The sequence below is a fragment of the Bos mutus genome, chromosome 7 (assembly GCF_027580195.1).
Source record: "Bos mutus isolate GX-2022 chromosome 7, NWIPB_WYAK_1.1, whole genome shotgun sequence".
In the NCBI taxonomy this organism is placed as follows: Eukaryota; Metazoa; Chordata; class Mammalia; order Artiodactyla; family Bovidae; genus Bos; species Bos mutus.
Window position 1 is genome coordinate 55,524,938 of NC_091623.1, and position 17,560 is coordinate 55,542,497.

At 46.6% G+C, this 17,560-nt stretch overlaps 1 protein-coding gene and 1 non-coding gene across 3 annotated transcripts in view; both read left to right on the forward strand.

The window, feature by feature from the left end:
* Positions 1 to 6,021: 6,021 nt before the first annotated feature.
* LOC138988736 (U6 spliceosomal RNA) lies at positions 6,022 to 6,128 on the forward strand. Its single transcript, XR_011464991.1, has one exon. It is a non-coding gene; the product is annotated as a U6 spliceosomal RNA (small nuclear RNA).
* Positions 6,129 to 11,476: 5,348 nt separating this feature from the next.
* LDLR (low density lipoprotein receptor) overlaps positions 11,477 to 17,560 on the forward strand; it is a 33,743-nt gene continuing 27,659 nt past the window's right edge. The window contains exon 1 of one of the 2 annotated variants that reach the window (XM_070373680.1): positions 11,477 to 11,698. In XM_070373680.1, coding sequence (XP_070229781.1) covers positions 11,632 to 11,698 — 67 coding nt within the window. In that variant the 5' untranslated portion in view covers positions 11,477 to 11,631. The remainder of the gene's footprint in view (positions 11,699 to 17,560) is intronic. The other variant, XM_005890784.3, reaches the window with a different exon arrangement.

Here is a 17,560-nt window from a genome sequence, read left to right on the forward strand (position 1 = left end):
GTCTAGTGGTTTTCCCTACTTTCTTCAATTTAAGTCTGAATTTGGAAATAAGGAGCTCATGATCTGAGCCACAGTCAGCTCCTGGTCTTGTTTTTGTTGACTGTATAGAGCTTCTCCATCTTTGTCTGCAAAGAACATAATCAATGTGATTTTGGTGTTGACCATCTGGTGATGTCCATGTGTAGAGTCTTCTCTTGTGTTGTTGGAAGAGGGTGTTTGCTATGACCAGTGCATTGTCTTGGCAAAACTCTATTAGTCTTTGCCCTGCTTCATTGCGTATTCCAAGGCCAAATTTTCCTGTTACTCCAGGTGTTTCTTGACTTCCTACTTTTGCATTCCAGTCCCCTATAATGAAAAGGACATCTTTTTTGGGTGTTAGTTCTAAAAGGTCTTGTAGGTCTTCATAGAACCGTTCAACTTCAGCTTCTTCAGCGTTACTGGTTGGGGCATACACTTGGATTACTGTGATATTGAATGGTTTGCTTTGGAAACGAACAGAGATCATTCTGTCGTTTTTGAGATTGCATCCAAGTACTGCGTTTCAGATTCTTTTGTTGACCATGATGGCTACTCCATTTCTTCTGAGGGATTCCTGACCGCAGTAATAGATATAATGGTCATCTGAGTTAAACTCACCCATTCCAGTCCATTTGAGTTCACTGATTCCTAGAATGTCGACATTCACTCTTGTCATCTCTTGTTTGACCACTTCCAATTTGCCTTGATTCATGGACCTGACATTCCAGGTTCCTATGAAATATTGCTCTTTACAGCATCGGACCTTGCTTCTATCACCAGTCACATCCACAGCTGGGTATTGTTTTTGCTTTGGCTCCATCCCTTCATTCTTTCTGGAGTTATTTCTCCACTCATCTCCAGTAGCATATTGGGCACCTATTGACCTGGGGAGTTCCTCTTTCAGTATCCTATCATTTTGCCTTTTCATACTGTTCATGGGGTTCTCAAGGCAAGAATACTGAAGTGGTTTGCCATTCCCTTCTCCAGTGGACCACATTCTGTCAGATCTCTCCACCATGACCTGCCCGTGGTGTATGTATACCAAGCAATATCATTCAGCCTTAAAAGGAAGGCAATTCAGACACATGCTACAGTATGGATGAACCCTGAGGTCACCATGCGCACTGAAATAAACCAGTCACAAAAAGACAAATACTGGATGCCTCCACTTATATCAGGTCCATGTGTGTGTGTGTGTGTGTGTATGCGTGCTCAGTCACGTTCAACTTTTTGAAACCCCAAGGACTGTAAAACCCGCCAGGCTCCTCTGTCCTTAGAATGTTCCAGGCAAGAATACTGGAGTGGGTGGCCATTTCCTTCTCCAGTGGACCTTCCCAATCCAAGGATCGAATCTGCATCTCTTGCATCTCTTGCATTGGCAGTCAGATTCTTTACCACTGAGCCGTCTGTAAAGTCCATATTAGGTCCCTAAAGGAGCCAATTTCATAGAGACAGAAAGCTGAATGATAGGTGCCAGGGGCTGGGGGAGGGAGGATGGGGAGTTAGTATTCAGTGGGGACAGAGTTTTACTTTTGCAAGATGAAAGGGTCTTGGAGATGGATGGTGGTAATGGTTGGACAACAATGTGAATGTACTTAATGTCACTGAAATGCAGATTTCCTTTTTTTTTTTTTCCCCACGTGTGGAATCTTAGTTTTCCAACCAGGGATTAAACCCACATCTCCTGCAGTGGAAGTGCAGAGTCTTAACGACTGGCTGCTGCTGCTGCTGCTAAGTTGCTTCAGTCGTGTCCGACTCTGTGTGACCCCATAGACGGCAGCCCACCAGGCTCCCCCGTCCCTGGGATTCTCCAGGTAAGAACACTGGAGTAGGTTGCCATTTCCTTCTCCAATGCGTGAAAGTGAAAAGTGAAAGTGAAGTCGCTCAGTCGTGTCCGACTCTTCGTGACCCCATGGACTGCAGCCTTCCAGGCTCCTCCGTCCATGGGATTTTCCAGGCAAGAGTACTGGATGGGGTGCCATTGCCTTCTCCGCTTAACCACTGGAGCTCCAGGGAAATCTCTAAACTGCACGTTTCAGATGGTTAAGATGGTACATTTTATATTATGTGCATTTTAGCATAAGTATTAATTAATTAAATTTTTAAGTAAAAAAGGAAAGACGCAAAAGGAGAGCACTCTATTTGCAGGCAGCTCACTGTGGCCAATGCACCTGTAGTCAGGTAACTTCTCCCCCTGACCCAAGACGAAGAGTTGCCATCTATTCAACTGAGGAGGACAGAGCCCAGATTCAGGGCAGGGCAGTAGGGTGGCTGTGCGTCCTAAGATGCTGAATTGGAAGAGCAGGCATCTGTAGGGATTTCTGATGGGTTTTTCCTTCCTGAATTCTCATAGATTCCTGGCAGTGGGGAGAGAGTGGCCTGAAAGATCTAAGAGGCTGTGCTGCCCTTGACATTGACTCTGAGGCCATGGCTGACGTCAGAGGCTAAGGGAGCCGAGGTTACACGTGTGGCTTGCAGCAGCTTTTGGCAAGTTTCTTCCCTCTTTCTTTCTTTTTTCTTTCTCTTCCTTCTATCCTCCCTTTCTTTCCTTCTTTTTCTCTCTTTTTTATTTCTTTTCTTCTTTCTTTTCTTTTTCCCCCTTCCTCCCTTTTTTCCCTCCCTCCTTCCTTTCTTCCTATTTTTTCTTCTTTCTTTTTAAATATTTAAGCATGGTAAAAGACACATAACAGGGACTTCCTTGGTGGTCCAGTGGTTAACTGGGTTCAGGGAATGTGGGTTCGATCTGTGGTTGGGGAATTAAGATTCCACATGCTCTGCAGTGCTGCCAAAAGATTGAAAAAAAAAAAAGACACATAACATGAAATTTGCCATCTTCATCATTTTAAGTGCACCATTCAGGGGCATCACATGCATGCACATTTTCAACCAGGGCGACCATGCATCTCCAAAATATTTCCATCTTCCCAGACTTAAATTGTCTCCCTACTAAAAAATAACTCCCCAGTCCCCCTCCTTCAGCCCCTAGAAACCATCATCTTACTTTCTCCTTTATAGAAATTTGACTCCTTCTGGAGACCTCCTGAGGGCTTCCCTGGTGGCTCAGCTGGTAAAGAATCTGCCTGCAATGTGGGAGACATTGGGGTTCGATCCCTGGTTGGGAAGATCCCTGGAGAAAGGAAAGGCTACCCACTCCAGTATTCCGGCCTGGAGAATTCCATGGACAGTATAGTTCTTGGGGTCACAAAGAGTTAGACACAACTGAAAGACTTTCACTTTCACAGAGACCTCCTGAAGGTGGAATCATACGGCATTTGTCTTCTCGTGACGGGTTTATTTCACTTTTTTCTTAATCACACAAGTAATAAGTAATACAGGCATGCCTCATTTTATTATGCTTCACTTGTTTTTTAATATTTATTTAGTTCTTTGACTGCCCCAGGTCTTAGTTGCAGAACGTGGGATCTAGTTCCCTGACGGGGGATGGAACCCAGATCCCCTGCATTGGAAGCATGGAGTCTTAGCCACTGGATACCACGAGGGACATCCCCTATGCTTCACCTTATTGTGCTTGGCAGACACTGCAAATTTTTTACAAACTGAAGTTTTGTGGCAAGTCTATAATCACTATTTGCCAACAGCCCTTCCCCATAACAACCTAGCCTGCCAGCCTCCCCAGCTCTCCCCATCCCCACCAGAATGGTGTATCTGGCACCACTGATAAACCTGCATTGATGTATCTTCATCACACAGAGTCCATAGTTGACATTAGGGATCACTCTGTGTTGCACAGTCTATGGGTTTGGATTATACATGTTTATACACACATCCTGCCCTGTTCTCTCTCCTGGAGTCCTTGACGATGAGGAGGTGTCATGGTCAATTTTGAACCTCCCCAACTATGGATCAGGGGCTTTTTCCATGTTCTCAATATGGGTTTGCTTTCAAGACTGTGGTTCTTCTTGAAAGAAAGGAGTGGCAGTCCAGGACAAATTTGAGTTATGAATGATCAAAATCCCATCAAACCAGTCAGTCCTAAAGGAAATCAACCCTGAATATTTATTGGAAGGACTGATGCTGAAGCTAAAGCTCCAATACTTTGGTCACCTTATTTGAAGAGCCGACTCATTGGAAAAGACCCTGATGCTGGGAAAGATTGAAGGCAGGAGGAGGACGGGGTGACAGAGGATGAGATGGTTGGATCATATCACCGACTCAATGGACATGAGTTTGAGCAAGCTCCAGGAGATGGTGAGGGACAGGGAAGCCTGATGTGCTGCAGTCAATGGGGTCGCAGAGAGTCAGACAATGACTGATCAACTGAACAAGAATAGTGGAATTCAGAAGCAGGGCATCTATAATGCTGTTGGCAGGCACATCAAAAATAATACCACTTATTTTCACTTGTCTATTTAGCCCTTACTACATGTATGGATGTTAGAGTTGGACTATAAAGAAAGCTGAGTGCCAAAGAATTGATGCTTTTGAACTGTGGTGCTGGAGAAGACTCTTGAGAGTCCCTTGGACTGCAAGGAGATCCAACCCATCCATCCTAAAGGAGATCAGTCCCGGCTGTTCTTTGGAAGGACTGATGTTGAAGCTGAAACTCCAATACTTTGGCCACCTGATGCGAACAGCTGACTCATTTGAAAAGACCCCGATGCTGGGAAAGATTGAGGGCAGGAGGAGAAGGGGACGACGGAGGATGAGATGGTTGGATGGTATCACTGTCTCAATGGACACCGGTTTGGGTGGACTCCGGGAGTTGGTGATGGACAGGGAGGCCTGGCATGCTGCGGTTAATGGGGTCGCAGAGTCGGACACGACTGAGCGGCTGAACTGACTGACTGCTAGGCACTAGAGATACTATACAATATTGTCTCTGCCCTCATGTGGCTTATAGGCATCTTATGGAGATAAACTGATGGCTACAGCATCAAGTCTGGTCTCTAAACACACCCATTGGGAGGCATCAAGGCACCTGTGGTTACTCACCCTCTCTGAGTGCTCAGTTCTGTTTCAAAGGCAGCTATGAAGACTCACCTTAGCCAAAAGACCAGACTCTTTTGGGTGGAGACCTATTTCGGTCTGAGCCTCCTGGTGACTTAGAGAGGTGGAAACCTGGACAAAGGGCATCAGAATGAAAACACACGTGCCCTGGGTTTAGATGATTTTGCAAACCTGGGAACTTTTAGATGAAGTGGATTCCATGGAAGGTTTGTTTTTAAGTGCCTGTGAGGAAGAACGTTTCCCCTAAAGAGAAGAGCGAAGAAAAAAAGATGTCATTGCAAAGACAGGCAAAACCAAAACAAGGAACCGATACACTATGGTCATTATATGCCAAACAAGCATGGCTCCAATATGTGTCCAACTCTGCAACCCCATGGACTGTAGCCTGCCAGGCTCCTCTGTCCACAGGGTCCTCCAGGCAAGAAAACTGGAGTGGGTTGCCATGCCCTTTATCTTCCTGATCCTGGGATTGAACCCGTGTCTCTTATGTCTCCTGCATTGGCAAGCGGGTTCATTGCCACTAATGCTACCTGGGAAGCCCCCAGTTGCACACACACACACACACACATATATATGAGATGGTTGGATGGCATTACCGACTCAATAGACATGAGTGTGAGGGAATCTCCGGGAGTTGCTGATGGACAGGGAGGCCTGGCGTGCTGCAGTCCATGGAGTCGCAAAGAGTTGGACACGACTGAGCGACTGAACTGAACTGAACTGAAACACACATGTGACACACATATATAATCATTTATATACATAATCATTATATACATAATCCTTTAGGACTTCCCTCCTGGCACAGTGGATGGGAATCTGCCTGCCAATGCTCGGACACGGGTTTGATCCCTGGTCTCAGAATATTCCACATGCCATGGAGCAACTAAGCCCATGTGCCACAACTACCGAAACCCACACTGTAGTGCCCAGGAGCTGCAGCTACTGAGCCCACATACCGCAGGTACTGAAGCTGACTTGCCTAGAGCCTGTGCTCTGCAACAAGAGAAGTCACCGAATAAGAAGTCCGAGCATGTGCTCGCTTCGGCAGCACATATACTAAAATTGGAACGATACAGAAAAGGTTAGCATGGCCCCTGCGCAAGGATGACATGTAAATTTGTGAAGCATTCCATATTTTTAGCAAATGAAACAATTGACAAAGGGTTAATTTCCCAAATATACAAGCGGCTCATACAACTCAATACCAGAAAAACAAACAACCCAATCAAAAAGTGGGAAAAAGACCTTAACAAACATTTCTCCAAAGAAGACATACAGATGGCTAACAAACATGAAAAAAAAATGCTCAACATTGCTCATTATTATAGAAATACAAATCAAAACTACAATGAGATATCACCTCACACCGGTCAGAACGGCCATCATCAAAACGTCTACAAACAATAAATGCTGGAGAGGGTGTGGAGAAAAGGGAACGCTCCTGCACTGTTGCTGGGGGTGTAAATTGATACAGCCACTATGGAAGACGGTATGGAGATTCCTTAAAAAACTAGGAATAAAACCACCATATGACCCAGCAATCCCACTCCTAGGCATATACCCTGAGGAAACCAAAATTGAAAAAGATACATGTATCCCACCATTCATTGCAGCACCATTTACAATAGCTAGAACATGGAAGCAACCTAGACGTCCATCGACAGATGAATGGATAAAGATGTTGTGGTACACATACACAATGGAATATTACTCAGCCCTAAAAAGGAATGCATCTGAGTCCATTCTAATGAGGTGGATGAACCTAGAACCTATTATACACAGTGAAGTAAGTCAGAAAGACAAAGATAAATAAATATTCTAACGCATATATACAGAATCTAGAAAAATGGTACTAAAGAATTTATTTACAGGGCAGCAATGGAGAAACAGACATAAAGAATAGACTTACGGACATGGGGAGAGGGGAGGAGAGGGTGAGATGTATGGAGAGAGTAAGGTGGAAACTTATATTACCATATGTAAAATAGATAGCCAACAGGAATTTGCTGTATGGCTCAAGAAACTCAAACAGGGGCTCTGTATCAACCGAGAGGGGTGGGATGGAGAGGGAGATGGGAGGGAGGTTCAAAAGGGAGGGGATATATGTATACCTACAACTGATTCATGCTGAGGTTTGACAGAAAACAACAAAATTCTGTACAGCAATTATCCTTCAATAAAAAGATAAATTAATTTTTTTAAAAAAGTCCGAGCACTGCAACGAGGAGCAGCCCCTGTTTGCTGCAACTGGAGAAAGCCCAGACATAGCAAAAGACCCAGGACAGTCAAAAGTAAAAATAAATACAACACACAACAGTGCTATATATAATTATTTATATAAGTAATCATTTTATATAATCATAATTTATATATACATATATATATAGAGAGAGAGAGAAGGCAATGGCACCCCACTCCAGTACTCTTGCCTGGAAAATCCCATGGACGGAGGAGCCTGGTAGGCTGCAGTCCATGGGGTCGTGAAGAGTCGAACACGACTGAGGGACTTTGGAGAAGGAAATGGCAACCCACTCCAGTGTCCTTGCCTGGAGAATCCCAGGGACGGGGGAGCCTGGTGGGCTGCCGTCTATGGGGTTGCACAGAGTCGGACACGACTGAAGCAACTTCAGTTCAGTTCAGTTCAGTTCAGTCGCTCAGTCGTGTCCGACTCTTTGCGACCCCATGAATCCCAGCACGCCAGGCCTCCCTGTCCATCACCAACTCCCGGAGTTCACTGAGACTCACGTCCATCAGTCAGTGATGCCATCCAGCCATCTCATTCTCTGTCGTCCCCTTCTTCTCCTGCCCCCAATCCCTCCCAGCATCAGAGTCTTTTCCAGTGAGTCAACTCTTTGCATGAGGTGGCCAAAGTATTGGAGTTTCAGCTTCAGCATCATTCCTTCCAAAGAAATCCCAGGGCTGATCTCCTTCAGAATGGACTGGTTGGATCTCCTTGCAGTCCAAGGGACTCTCAAGAGTCTTCTCCAACACCACAGCTCAAAAGCATCAATTCTTCGGTGCTCAGCCTTCTTCACAGTCCAACTCTCACATCCATACATGACCACAGGAAAAACCATAGCCTTGACTAGACGGACCTTTGTTGGCAAAGTAATGTCTCTGCTTTTGAATATGCTATCTAGGTTGGTCATAACTTTCCTTCCAAGGAGTAAGAGTCTTTTCATTTCATGGCTGCAGTCACCATCTGCAGTGATTTTGGAGCCCAGAAAAATAAAGTCTGACACTGTTTCCACTGTTTCCCCATCTATTTCCCATGAAGTGGTGGGACCGGATGCCATGATCTTCGTTTTCTGAATGTTGAGCTTTAAGCCAACTTTTTCACTCTCCACTTTCACTTTCATCAAGAGGCTTTTTAGTTCCTCTTTACTTTCTGCCATAAGGGTGGTGTCATCTGCATATCTGAGGTTATTGATATTTCTCCCGGCAATCTTGATTCCAGCTTGTGTTTCTTCCAGTCCAGCGTTTCTCATGATGTACTCTACATAGAAGTTAAATAAGCAGGGTGACAATATACAGCCTTGACGTACTCCTTTTCCTATTGGAACCAGTCTGTTGTTCCATGTCCAGTTCTAACTGTTGCTTCCTGACCTGCATACAGATTTCTCAAGAGGCAGGTCAGGTGGTCTGGTATTCCCATCTGTTTCAGAATTTTCCACAGTTTATTGTGATCCACACAGTCAAAGGCTTTGGCATAGTCAATAAAGCAGAAATAGATGTTTTTCTGGAACTCTCTTGCTTTTTCCATGATCCAGCGGATGTTGGCAATTTGATCTCTGGTTCCTCTGCCTTTTCTAAAACCAGCTTGAACATCAGGAAGTTCATGGTTCACGTATTGCTGAAGCCTGGCTTGGAGAATTTTGAGCATTACTTTACTAGCGTGTGAGATGAGTGCAATTGTGCGGTAGTTTGAACATTGTTTGGCATTGCCTTTCTTTGGGATTGGAATGAAAACTGACCTTTTCCAGTCCTGTGGCCACTGCTGAGTTTTCCAAATTTGCTGGCATATTGAGTGCAGCACTTTCACAGCATCATGTTTCAGGATTTGAAATAGCTCCACTGGAATTCCATCACCTCCACTAGCTTTGTTCATAGTGATGCTTTCTAAGGCCCACTTGACTTCACATTCCAGGATGTCTGGCTCTAGGTCAGTGATCACACCATCGTGATTATCTGGGTCATGAAGATCTTTTTTGTACAGTTCTTCTGTGTATTCTTGCCATCTCTTCTTAATATCTTCTGCTTCTGTTAGGTCCATACCATTTCTGTCCTTTATCGAGCCCATCTTTGCATGAAATGTTCCCTTGGTATCTCTAGTTTTCTTGAAGAGATCTCTAGTCTTTCCCAGTCTATTGTTTTCCTCTATTTCTTTGCATTGATCACTGAAGAAGGCTTTCTTATCTCTTCTTGCTATTCTTTGGAACTCTGCATTCAGATGCTTATATCTTTCCTTTTCTCCTTTGGTTTTCACTTCTCTTCTTTTCGCAGCTATTTGTAAGGCCTCCCCAGACACCAGCATATATATATATATATATATATATATTTACTTAATCGTCACAAGAACCCTGAGTAAGTTACAGTAGAGCATATGGAGGCTCCAAGAAGTAGAGAAATTTAAACAGTGTGACTCCATTCTCAGGGCAATATATGCTTATGTGGCAGGAACAGAAAGTACCTTGAGATTTCTGCAGACAGATCAAAGGCAGACCTGGGTAAAACCATCCCAGAATTCTTGCCCAGGCTTGAGACCTCCAGGAATGTTCTTTTCAGGGTTTTTGTAGCCCTTTTCCAGGCCTGTCCCTCTATCTCCATACAACTAGCTCTGAACACATGTTAAGTAAGCTAAGTCCTCTCTGGAAGACAGTCTCTTCCTGGTAACCCTTTCCAGGGCTGTTGGGCAGAATAAGTCACCTACCACCAGATGGATCAGAGAAAGCTGAGCTCGCAACAGAAACTGAGTCTGTGAGGTCTTGTAAATTTTCAGAAGGGAAATCAAACCTAGTGCTCCTGCCTTTGAGGGGGGAAAAAGAGGAGCATATGTTAATATGTTATAAGGAATGGAATGGAGGGTGACACATTCATAAATGTTGCAAGTCCCAGAACTTGCCCATCCTTGTCAATTTCTGCAGGTAAGATTATTCATGATTTCATTTTGACCCTGACACTGAACCTGCCAAGTAAGGGAAGTAGGCATTACTTTGCCCCTGGTTTTTATTTTGTCTCCTTCCCCCACCCTGCCCTCTCATCCGCTGCCTTGAGGCTTATGGGATCTTACTTCCCTGACCAGGTATGGAACCCACTCCCTCTGCAGTGAAAACATGGTGTCCTAACCACTTGACCACGAGGCAAGTCCCAATGTCCCATTTTTTTAATTGGCAAAGCTAAGTGACTCGCCCAAATTCTGTATGATTCAGAAGCTGGGGCTCTATACTTCCAGACACTGTCTATAAGTTTCTTCTGGATTAATCACTGTTTTTCTTTGTGAGAGTTCAATTATCTCCTCTCTGCCTCTTTTCTGCCTTCTCTCCTGGGTTTCTCCGAAAGCCTGCTGAGAGGTTAGTACGCCTGCTAAGCTCAGTTTGTAAAACCTCAGAGAAATCTGCTTATCCGGAGAGAACCCTTCCAAACTGCCAGACCCTTTGTAGGAGGGCTTTTTGGCAAGGGACCATGGCAAGTTCATGAATCTCCACCAAAGAGACACCCTGATTCTTAAAAGCTGTTCACCATCAGCTCTTGGTGGTTTAGGCATTCAGGTTCAGCTCTGAAATCTCTAGTTTGTTTTGATTTGGCTTTGGGGAGAGGAAGTGGCCACTCTGTTTGTTCAACCCTTTCTCTGAATAAGATAAATCAATATTTATGTCCAGACCCCAGGTATGAGGTCAGTTGATTTCGGAGATGTTTTGGCCCATAATTCATCCAAGTGCTGGATCCCACAAAACAAAATCAGTCTTTGCCTGTACTTTTGTGATGATTTTATTTAAATGCATCACTGATAACTGTTTTATGGGGCAATTTGGAAGAACCCTCTAAAACTATATATGATGAAACAGTTAAAATCTATAAACAATTCCTAGAAAGGAGAAGGCAAGTAGAGAAAAGGGGTGGGGCTAAGTTTCCAACATCTCTAGTTTTTGGTTTTGAGTCCGAGGGGAGATGTCATTGGCCAATTAGACAATTTGGAAGGGCAGATAGAATCTTCTCTGGGCACCAAAGAGAATATAACAATCAAAATTTGAGAGAAATTTAAAGGAGATGTGGGATTTCATCTTGAGGGTGGGCATGGAGGCGGCTCAGCTCTTCCTGCCACAAACCCTGCAGCCTGTCCAAGACCAGCTTTGGAAAGAACTGGAATCTGAGTCAGGGCTTCATGGGTTAAGGAGCCCATGTCACATCGGCCGTTTGAAACTCCTCCTCTCCAAACTCCTCCTCCCACAGTGAGGTGAAGATATTTGAAAATCACCCCACTGCAAACTCCTCCCTCTCCGGGAAACCTCACATAGAAATGCTGCAAATGACTGACGCCCCGCGTGCAGTCGCGTCCAGGCCGCGCGAAGCCCGGGTTTCCAGAGCGGTCACTGCGAGCGGACAGCGGCCTGGGCCGGGGCGTGACAAGCGGAGGCTGGGATCATGAGGCTTGCGGGCTGGGGGCTGCGCTGGGCCATCGCCCTGCTCATCGCTGTGGGGGAGGCTGCAGGTAAGTCTGGCTCCGGAAGCCCGCGCGGGATAGGGGTGAGCTCCTGAATTTGGGGAGCCCCTTGGTATTTTGGGGGGCCGGCGGGAGAGAAAATGAAAAATCATTCAATCCATGGAAGACGTGGGAAAATGGCACAAAGTCCTTCCCCAATGGCTGCATTGGGAAAAGGGTTTGGGGGATAGGTGTCTGAGGGGTCTGGGAGGGAAACGCGACGCGGCTTTCCCCACAAGTATCCCCCCAATGGGGACCACTCTCCTTTTCTTAGAGCCGGGTACGCTTTAGGAGGAGGTACTCCCTCCCAGAGTTATTCCAGGGGTGAGACGGGCCCGAAAACGGGCTGCTCAGCCTGGAGGCCCTACGGGCGCTCCCTCACATCGTATCACCCTCAGGGGTTACGGCGGCGGTCAAGTTGGCTTTGTGCTTCCCAAGGGCGCTGCTGCCCCTCGAAACGGAGCGGGACTCTTCTAACCTTCACCAAGCTTCCGTCCTTAGCCACCTCCTCCAGCCCCGCCTTCAGCCCTGTGGGCCCTCCCCCGAGCTCCCATTGGACGCCATTCGAACAGGCGAGCCTCGAGCCGCACCCCTTGGCCAATGGGAGGCGGTGGTTTTTGAGGCCCGGGCGGCGTGGGGCGGGGCTGGCGCACGCCTCGCGCCTCGCTAGGTCTCCGTGAGGATGTCGAAGGCGATTCCTCGGGTCATTTGGGGCTCCCGTCACAAATGCTGCGCCAAGTCCCGGGCCCCTGGAGAAGCTCTGCAAGCATGCCGGCCGAACGCTTGAGCCCCGCTCGGCCAAGGCCTGTTTCCTCCTCTGTCTGCAATGATGCCTTCGTACCCACTTTGTCCTCAGGAGCTTCTCCGACCCCCCCGACTGGGACCAGTTCGCAGACGTGACCCCCAGGCCACCTCCAAGGCCTCAGTCCCTTCCCAGTCTGAAACGTTGCCTAGAAACTCCAGTCCTTCCCGGATCGGACGTGAAGGGCACTTAACGGAGACTTTCATCCGTGCCTGGGCAGGGACCGAGAGTTGGGACCGAATGGACCCCTTTGGGGTTGCCTTGTCTGTTCATAGGTGCTAAAATGAGTTCAGTTGAACTGCTCTCATGACAACATGACAACCTTTCATTTTAAGGGGCTTGAATTTTAGAATTGGGCAAGAGGCTAGTTGGTGCAACATCCTGAGTTATCCAGTGGCTGAGAGAGACATTTGACCTCGCCCTGGATAATAAGGAAATGGTCCTTTTCAAGCTTAACAACCATCTGGGCCTAGAAAAGTATTGAAATTGTCCCATGAACAGGATGCAGGAAGCTTTTTTTTTTTAATGGGGGGGAGGGGTGGCTTTGAGCGGAGACCTTTGAACTCTTGGAATCAGACACACACATCACAGTTTCCTCTGGGAGGAAAGGAAGGAGAATTTCAGCCACATGGCAGAGGGTTATTGTAATAATTCAGCCATTGGGTTGTGTGAAGCAGAGGGATGGTGGCTTGGAAAAGAGACAGTTGATGAGCCTGTATTTCACACACAGATCCACTCCTTCCCTAAGAGGATATTAATGGCAGTGAAGTTTCATTGAGCAAGATATGTTGCTTCAGTTTCCTTTTTCACTGGGCAGCTTGAGGAAATCATGTATTTTGGTTCTCAAGGAGGCTCTGAGTCTGGGTGTGTTCCCCAGACTCCTGAGAGTGAGTGGACAGCTACTAAATATCTGCCTGCAGTGTGGGAGACCTGAGTTTGATCCCTGGGTCCGGAAGATCCCTGGAGAAGGACATGGCAACCCACTCCAGTATTCTGCTGTGTATTCCACTAAGTATCTACTCTGCTGTTAACTTAATGATAGACATTTGTAGCAGCCCTGGCTACTCCAGTTTGCCCCAAGGGAGCGGGAATTTCTTGTCTGTTTACTTTGGGAATGGTAGTAATTGGAATCTTAGCTGCTTGCTTTCTTTCCTTTAGCCAAATCAAAGTCAGTTAATTGACAGTTGTATGTAGGGTATCAAATATGCCAGGGACACACCCAAACTCAGAAAGTAGAGTGTTCCCCTAAGTTGTGTCTGCTTTAACAGAGGATAAGATGGTTAGATAGCATCACTGACTCAACAGACATGAATCTGAGCAAATTCCGGAAGATAGCAGAGGACAGAGGAGCCTGGCATGCTGCAGTCCATGAGATCGGGAAGAGTCAGATACAACTTAGTGATTAAACAACAACTGCTTTAACAACAAGCCCCAGGGGGATTCACTGGTCATTGTCAGGCATATTTATCTTTCAGGGCAACACTCACTAAAGATAGGGAGAATGTTTCTGAGCTGTCTGCCTCATGCTGTCTTTCTAGGGCATTCCTGCTCATATCTGTAGGGTTCCTCCCCTGCTGCTGCTAAGTCACTTCAGTCGTGTCACTCTGTGTGACCCCATAGACGGCAGCCCACCAGGCTCCCCTGTCCCTGGGATTCTCCAGGCAAGAACACTGGAGTGGGTTGCCATTTCCTTCTCCAAAGCATGAAAGTGAAAATTGAAAGCGAAGTCGCTCAGTCGTGTCCGACTCCCGGCGACCCCTTGGGCTGCGGCCCACCAGGCCCCGCCATCCATGGGATTTTCCAGGCAAAAGTACTGGAGTGGGGTGCCATTGCCTTCTCCAAGGGTTCCTCCCCTAATAAGACCCAATTCTAGATACCTTTTTTGCTCAGTGCTTTGATTGCCTTTCACATTCCACATTCAGTACATTAATAGCATCCACACTCTGCTCCGCTGTCTAGCAAGTAACCATGTGTTGCTAAGACACCATGCACGTAGTCAGCAGTGAACAGAGATAGAAACTGGCTACCCCTCCCTCAAAGGAGCAGACGACAAACTACCACGGAGATCACCTCTGGGGAAAATATCTTGGTGGTCCCTCTTGTGGAAAAGAGCACTGGCAAAAGGATTTTTCATTCATTTTCTGCTAAGTCTCTTAGCTTCAGACATTTTTTTCTTTTTTTTTTTTTTTAAGATTTTTTTGGTGTGGAACATCTTATTTTGAAAGTCTTTATTGAATTGGTTATGATGTTGCTTCTGTTTTATGTTTTGGTTTTTTGGCTCTGAGGCCTTTGGTATCTTTGCACTGGAAAGCGAGGTCCCAACCACTAGATCGCCAGGGAAGACCCAGGCCATTTCTTTTTCAAGAAAATGATTCCAAGTATTTATTTTTTAATTTTATTTTGTCCATGCCTCTCGACTTGTAGGATCTTAGTACCCTGGCCAGGGGTTGAACCCAGGCCTTGGCAGTGAAAGCACTGAGTCCTAACCTCGGAACCACCAGGGAATCCCCTCCATGTATTATTTTGGTTTTCTTGAACAACCACTATCTTCAGTATCCGCAGAAGGAAAACCTTGAAAGCATTTACCACCTCATTATGTGTACTGGAGAAAAAGCAGAAATGTATATTCTCCTTTTCTGTTTCGATAACCTTGTTTCTGATTCCTCACCCGTGACAGGAGAGGTCTAAAGGCTAGAGTTTCGATTGCTTTCTTTTTTTGCGGAGGAGGGCGTGTGTTGCGTATGTAATTTTAGGCATCCCCAGTATGAGGAGGCGGAGAAGGCAATGGCACCCCACTCCAGTACTCTTGCCGGGAAAATTCCATGGACAGAGGAGCCTGGTAGGCTGCAGTTCATAGGGTTGCTAAGAGTCGGACACGACTGAGCGACTTCACTTTCTCTTTTCACTTTCATGCATTGGAGAAGGAAATGGCAACCCACTCCAGTGTTCTTACCTGGAGAATCCCAGGGACGGGGAAGCTTGGTGGGCTGCCGTCTATGGAGTCACACAGAGTCGGACACGACTGAAGTGACTTAGCATAGCATAGCATAGCATAGTATGAGGAGGAGAAGGCAATGGCAACCCACTCCAGTACTCTTGCCTGGAAAATCCCATGGACAGAGGAGCCTGGAAGGCTCCGCAGTCCATGGGGTCGCTGAGGGTCAGACACGACTGAGCGACTTCACTTTTACTTTTCACTTTCATGCATTGGAGAAGGAAATGGCAACCCACTCCAGTGTTCTTGCCTGGAGAATCCCAGGGACGGGGGAGCCTGGTGGGCTGCCATCTATGCGGTCGCACAGAGTCGGACACGACTGAAGTGAGTTAGCAGCAGCAGCAGCAGCAGTATGAGGAGTTATGGGATGTAGTGCTCTGGTTTGCATTTGCTGAAATTCAACTGAAACTGACATACAAAACCCAAACCTTGCTTGTGGAACTGGGAGGAAATAAGAAAGAGCTGTTTGTTTCTTTGGGCTGTGGTGTTTGAAATAGGACTAGTTCTGACTCCTCGCTCAGGTGGGGGTTGCCCACTGCCAGGACACCCATCCTGAGGTGCTCTCCTGGGTGCTCACTGTCCCTTATCCTCGGCCATATAAGCAAGGCCATGAGACATTTCCCAGCTGACTGCTGTCGGTAATGGTGAAATCCATTCACTCGTCATTCAGATGTTACAGCTGATGGCCAGCTGTTGGATGAACAGCTGTTCAGGTAGAAATATGTAGTAGTAGGGTCTTCTTGTTGGTAGGGTCTTCAGCCATCTATGACAAGAAAATATTTGATTAACTGCTGCCCAGGGGAGGGCTCGTTGGTGTCCAGGGAAGGGGGTTGTTATTCTTTCTCTCTTACTTTTGTTATTACTGTAATTTTTATTTTTGGCTATGCTGGATCTTTGTTGCGAGGTGGGGGCTCTCTAGTTTGTGGCACATGGGCCTAGTTGCAGAATGTGGGATCTTAGTTTCCCAACCAGGGATCAGACCCAGCGCCCCTGCATTGGGAGTGCGGAGTGCAGAAGACCACCAGAGAAGATCCGCCCTGGGATTTCTTTGGAAGGAATGATGCTAAAGCTGAAACTCCAGTACTTTGGCCACCTCATGTGAAGAGTTGACTCATTGGAAAAGACTCTGATACTGGGAGGGATTGGGGGCAGGAGGAGAAGGGGACGACAGAGGATGAGATGGCTGGATGGCATCACTGACTCAATGGACATGAGTCTGAGTGAACTCTGGGAGTTGGTGATGGACAGGGAGGCCTGGCATGCTGCGATTCATGGGGTCGCAAAGAGTCGGACATGACTGAGTGACTGAACTGAACCGAACTGAAGATGGTTTAATGTTTCTAGCCTTTCCAGTAGGGTTTCCCTGGTGGCTCAGACGGTAAAGAATCTGGCTGCAATGCAGGAGACCTGGGTTTGATTCCTGGGTCGAGAAGATCCCCTGGAAAAGGAAATGGCAACTCCCTCCAGTATTCTTGCCTGGAGAATCCTATGGATACAGGAGCCTGGTGGGGTATAGTTCACGGCGTTGCAAAAGAGTTGGACACGACTGATCGACTAACACTTTCATTTTTGCACTTTCAAGATGGTTTAATATTTTTAGCCTTTCCAGTAGCACATTCTGTGTGTGAGATGGTTCCTTGGGCAAAGTGGATTAGCGATGATTGAAACTGCCATCTCCTGGCTGGGAGAGCAGATGGCGAAGTTCCTCCTCCAGAATCCTCCTCCTCTGTAGAGAATGCCCCTTGCCTGAACTTCCTTTTTTTTTTTTTAACTTTTTTTTTCTGAGAGTCCTGGAATTTTGATTGCTTTTTACCCACCCCATGTGGGAAGCTAGAAATGAGTCATTTCCTTTTTCAGGCATAATCATGATTCAGCTGTGAATCAGTGGGTGTGGGGTACATTGCAGAGGCACCTCAGAGGGCGATGTTCTGTCTGGATCAGTAGCTGGGCTACATTATCAGTCTGTCTTCTGATAGTGGCAGGTTCTAGAGCTCAGATCATTTGAATCTCCTGAGCTCTCCACTGGGGTTACCTCCAGCCTGGTCTCTTTGTAAGTTCAGTTACCAAGTTCTGT